The sequence below is a fragment of the Physcomitrium patens genome, chromosome 6 (assembly GCF_059467195.1).
Source record: "Physcomitrium patens ecotype Gransden chromosome 6, ASM5946719v1, whole genome shotgun sequence".
Taxonomy (NCBI): Eukaryota; Viridiplantae; Streptophyta; class Bryopsida; order Funariales; family Funariaceae; genus Physcomitrium; species Physcomitrium patens.
In genome coordinates, this window is record NC_143415.1 from 16,278,079 (window position 1) to 16,283,787 (window position 5,709).

At 40.1% G+C, this 5,709-nt stretch overlaps 1 protein-coding gene across 1 annotated transcript; it reads left to right on the forward strand.

Moving 5' to 3' along the window:
- Positions 1-1,510: 1,510 nt before the first annotated feature.
- Positions 1,511-4,565, forward strand: LOC112283353 (uncharacterized). Its single transcript, XM_024521942.3, has 4 exons — positions 1,511-2,352; positions 2,557-2,683; positions 2,854-3,852; positions 3,941-4,565. The coding sequence occupies exons 2-4, from the start codon at positions 2,598-2,600 to the stop codon at positions 4,350-4,352; spliced, it is 1,497 nt and encodes a 498-aa protein (XP_024377710.1). The 5' UTR covers positions 1,511-2,352; positions 2,557-2,597; the 3' UTR covers positions 4,353-4,565.
- The last annotated feature ends 1,144 nt before the right edge of the window (positions 4,566-5,709 follow it).

The window sequence follows — 5,709 nt, forward strand, 5'->3', positions numbered from 1 at the left end:
ATGTGTAAAATAAAAGCAGTGTCTATAAAGCTTCTAAGAAGCTTGTCTAGAAGATATTATGAAATTAATATATTTTTGTCTATTTCTACTTAATTACAAAGATGATTATTGTAATAAATATGTACGTTTGTGACATCAATTTTTTACTAAAATATAATTCTTAAATTTGATATTATTGATATATTTGATAATTATATTAGACATCAATATATATATATATATATATATATATATATATATTAACTTTATAATTATACTTTAAAACATATTTTAAGTTTTTATTAATGAGTATTTAAATCTAAATATATATATTTAAATTTATAAATATACTAATAATGTCTTTAATTATAATGATATTTTTTTAAAAAAAAATTAAAAATTCTTCAAACTTTTTTTTAGGATTATAATTATTTTTTTTAAAAAAATCATTGTCAATTAGTATTTTAATAATTTTTTTGTTAAAAAATTATAAAAAAAATTACCACTTCTTTTGAAGTGAATGATTTTATCTACTATATTATAAGATATTTATTAAATTTTGTGATGATTGAAATATTTATATATAATTCTAAAATGATTCAATTAATTTTATTACCTAATTTAAAATACTTAAATACACTTGATATATTTACATCTTAATCAAAAAAATTATAAAATATCAATTATTATTTTGATTTTTAGAAAATTACTTAAATATCTAAAAGTTTATAAGAATTATTTTTTCTAAAATAAAATTTTCAAATTTTTTAATTATATAGAATGACTAAAAATCTTATTCTAATAAAAATAATAATTTTTGGAATGAGATAAATTTAAATCTTTTAAAATAAATTTAAAGTCATTATCATTAAAATGTTAATATAGATTCAAGCATTAATAATATTTTATTAATACATTTTAGATTTTGAACAAAGAAATGAAAACAAATAAATAAATAAATAATCACTGGTTGATTAAAAAGAGTAAAATACTACACATCAAATACATACAAACAAACACATACAACAAACATAACAAGTTTTATAAATTAAGACTGAAAATAAAGACATTATATATAATTATATTGATTGAGTGTAAAGTTTGTATAAGCATTTACACAACAGTATCGAAAATAAAAATAAAAATAAAAAATCAGTATAAAAATCATTTTTTTGGTTTGATGTTTTAAACTTCATGGACTTGCAGTTTAAGCAACACACTCAGATTGTCCACAAAACTAGCATTCATGCGAGACCCATGTTTTTTTCTCCCATAATCCACTGTTCTTGCAGAATAAGTTGCAACAATCTAGCGTTCAGATTGCTACTGGGGTTGTGAATAGGTCAGATCCACATGATCTAAGATGCCTAAAAAACCTGATCACGTTTTTTCTACGTTACAATCGTCGGAGTCACAGTTTGCATGCATAGTCCTCGCCACTGATATAAGGACACTGCGACTGTAGCCAAAGATTCTAGATGCTCGTGGTAGGCAATTTTATGGAACCATTGGAAACCTGATTTGTATGTTGTCAGCTCTTTCATCTCACAACAGAGGCAATTCTACTTCTGCGCTTTGGAAATGCTAGATGTTTCGTTGAAATATAAGCATTGATTCAGGATGCGGACGAGTGGTTGAGCACTTAGGATTTGTGCAATTTGTTTAGAAAGATTTCAGGCGCACTCACGTTGGGTCCCTCAAACGCGTTATGTGTGAAACACATTCTGATCAGGCGCTTTACTTCTATTGTTGTTGGAGGTTGAGTAATTCAATGTTGATTCTCTTCGTTGAGTCGAGCAGTTAAGCTGTGTTCCAAAGTCTGGGGACGGACCCACTGTCTCCCCCCTGCTGATTAAAGTTACTGTTCCTGCACCCAGCTTGTGTGTTGCGTCAGGCTTCTGTGGTCTTCTCAAGGATGAACTGCTTCAGCTGTCACTGTGTACCCACAAGTGCATATGTTAAAAAAACAAATAAAAACAAGCACAAATTAGAATGCAGTATTATTTCATGGGAGGCACGGTACTTGTTTGGCTCCGTGCAAGTTACTACTCCCTCTGTTGGACATGGTTGGCCCGCGTGTCTTCTACATTTGACGAACGCATGATGCCTTGTGTGGAACTTCGATGTGTAGTTTACACGACAAGAAATTGCAAACGAGCTCGCCAAGTCAGGCGTTGTGCTCATCCTGGCCATATTGGCCGCTGTCACTCTAAACGGTCTCTTCCAGAAAGGTATTTAAACGCGTACACGAACTTCAGCAGCTTCATCAGATGCTATAGGGACCTTCACAAGCTCTCAAAAGGCATCTGTCGAGAAGGCAGCTCAAGAGTAGTCTGAGAGTCGAGGATTGTTTCCTTGACCCATACATACCAGGTGCCAGGATATTTCCGAATGCAAATCAGTCTTAACGTGTACAATTGTTGTGGCCTTCATTTTGTGATTAGTTATGTTCGTTGTATAAGTAGCTGCGCTCAGAGTTGTATCATGCAATGCACCAATGATCATTTAATATTTATTTTTGCAAGCTCTACATATCTGCTGACCAGTGCAGAGGTTTGGTACTTTGATGAACCTCAGAAATAATTTGGCTATCTGCGAATTCAGAAGAGAAGTCAGTAATGGCGCAATTCAAAGGAAAGGAGTGCGCCCAGGAGGAGCAAACCATGCACCGTGAAGCTTGTAGAGCCGCGTCACTTTCCAATAAGTGCGTACAATTTAATGTGTCTCGCTGCTGATAAGATTCTTTGACTATTGAATGTTATCAACATCATGTTCGTCGTATGTTTTATGGTGGTGTGGAATTTCAGGTAAAAATCCAGTCTTATCGTTAAGTTCTGATCGTTGGCCATACGCATGTCTGCCCCTCGTTTGTAGGGTTCGTGAATGTGAATCTTCTGCATGGATGTCTGGACCAGCGGCGCATGGTATGGAAGAGCCCTGCTTTGTAGCTCCACATCCAGATGTACTGAACGCGCTTACGGCAAAGTTCAACGAGGTGAAGGAACGAGTAGGAGAGGAGCTCCCCATCTTGCGCAACTTGTTGCGCATTGTTGAACCGCGCAGACCTGGACTCAACGACGGCTTGATCCACGCACCCGGCGTCCCCCCTGCCATAAACACCAACGGAACGTCGTCGCATCCGGTGACCACTTGTCCCCCCTTGCGAGCCAAGCTTACGGGTCCGATTAACGTGGCTGTGATCCTGATCGACTTCTCTGACAAACAGTTCTCCTCGGATCAAACTGCCGCTCATTTTAATAGTCTCTGGTTTGGTTCTGGGGTCAACAGCGTGAATGACTTCTACACAGAGGTGTCCAACAAAGTGGTCTCGATTTCGGGTGAAGTGGTTGGCCCCTATCGAATGCCACACACCCTCAAGTACTACGCCAACAGCTACTACGGGCTGGGAAGTTCAACTCCAAACGCAAGGCTCATGGCAACAGATGCAGCAAACCTTGCGAAATCTCACATCGATTTCTCCAAATACGACAACGACAAGGATGGCACAGTGGAAACATTGGTGATCATCCATGCTGGCCAGGGAGCAGAGAGGTCGGCGAGTGTCGACGATATTTGGTCGCACAAGTGGGTTCTATCGACAGCGGTCCAAGACGAGGGGGTCACACTCTACCCTTACCTTACGGTGCCAGGGGATTGTAAACTAGGCGTTTGTGCTCATGAGTTAGGCCATCTCGCATTCAGCTGGCCTGATTTGTATGACACGGATTATAGTTCGGCAGGGATAGGAAACTGGTGCCTCATGGCAGCGGGGTCTTATAACGGGAATGAGAGCAACCCGTCGCCGCCTTCTGCCTGGTGCAAATATAACCAAGGGTGGGTTACCGCGTCAACATACGGAAAGGGTACACACAAGTATGTTTCTATAACCGGATTCTGTCTATCTCCTGCACTTGTCACAGAAACTTCCACTGAGTGTCCTGACGTTTGGATCTATGTGCAGCATTTCACTCTCGGATGTCAAAATGGGGCACTCAATCATGAAGCTTACAGAAACAGGAGCCCCATCCACGGAATACTGGCTACTGGAGAATCGTCACAAAGTGGGGCGTGATGCAGACCTTCCCGGCGACGGTCTTTTGATTTGGCACATAGACGACGCGCTTTCAAGCAACCAGAACGAGTCGGTGCACTACAAGGTCGCCCTGGTGCAAGCTGATGGTCGGAAAGACCTCGAGCGCAACGAGGATAGGGGTGACAACGGAGATCAGTACCCTGGTGTGGCCAGAAATCGTACCTTAGATTCCACCTCCAACCCTTCATCGAAAGCTTACAGCAGAAGCGCGACCTCCACTTTTAGTATCACTGACATCAGCGACCCCGCCGCTAGAATGACTTTCAAGCTCACTGTGTAGACCTGAGAAACATGTCTCACGTCTTCAGGAATAGATCCAGAAGCTGTAATTTGTACACCTAAAAGTTTAGAAACTACATCAAAAATTTATCTGTGAGGAACTCTCGAACAAGACAATGATCCACAATCGGATCAAAGTCTGGAGACTTGTAGATTTTGATGTGGTCTATTACGAGAACTTTTTATTGAATTTCGACACCTTACGTCTCGTAAATCACGTGCTCAAAATTCTGTAATGTTTCATGTATCGACACAAATGCATCAGCACCCATGAGTTCTGTGTCGAGGTAGCATATATATCAGAGTTCCCAAGATGCTCGGGGACGGGGAGATGACGATTCTCTTAAAGTACCTTTCGGAATCGTTTACAGTACCGCAAGAGTTCCTGCTTGGCCGCGTTTTTTGCTCTAGTACGCACATTCTGGATTTATCTAATGCGAGTGTCAGTGAAGCGATTGAAGGTGTAGGGTCCGCCAACCAATTGCCTCCTTCCAATGCGTGAGGGTTGCGGAAGTTGCCATTCCACGCATGTTCGCAACTGTGTCGCTTGCCATCCTTGGGAATGGAAGCTTCACGGTGATGCGGTGGAAATGGATACTTATCTCTTGTCCTACGACACAGCTCATCTTGAGAGGAATCTACCCAAGAGCGTAACCGACCTGCAACAGCTTTCTACCACTATGTTGGGAACATCGCAACATCAGGACAATTATCATGACCAAAACTTCATAGTGGCCGAGTAATTCTAAAACCTGTGGTAGAGATTAAGTAACTCCGCAAAAAGTAACTGAGTCACATTCAAAAACTGGAATATCACTAGATTTCAATTGACTTAAAATATGGCGTTAAGAGCAGTCGAACGATGCTAGGTTTCTTATGGAAAGTCACCAACGGACCTTAAATGGAGGGTACACAATTAAGTTAGGAATCTCAAGAGCTTACGCTATGTCACAAATGGCGTGGCCGTCTACCAGTACTGAGAACCTACGCCACTCTGTTTTGTGCTTGTGATCCCCAGTAGGTAGAGCACCGGCTGACAATCAAAAAGTACCACATCGGCTTCAGGAGGTATCAGCTTACAAAGTATTCTGCATCAATGATTTCACCGTTGAGCGGAGGCTGAGATGGGACTTTTCAAATAGCTGGATACCAAGTACTGTGAGTGCCATGCCCTGAGCAGAAGTGTTTTCATTTGGATTGGGGCTTTTTGGTGCCAGTCACTTAAGTGATTAGCGCAAGAACGAGGATGACAACGATAAGAGTCTTTGCACCACCGATGCATATCTAAAAGTCCACCATTAGTGTCTTCCTCTTGTTCTTAGCCTCATTTTGTCGGATTTGCTGCGTCTAATCCAGTA

Bases quoted from the DNA above. Each gene is read 5' to 3' on its own strand.
- LOC112283353 (XM_024521942.3), top strand. From the start codon at position 2,598: ATGGCGCAATTCAAAGGAAAGGAGTGCGCCCAGGAGGAGCAAACCATG. The intron at 2,684-2,853 runs GTGCGTACAATT...CCTCGTTTGTAG, and splicing joins GCCGCGTCACTTTCCAATAA to GGTTCGTGAATGTGAATCTT. The intron at 3,853-3,940 runs GTATGTTTCTAT...ATCTATGTGCAG, and splicing joins TACGGAAAGGGTACACACAA to CATTTCACTCTCGGATGTCA.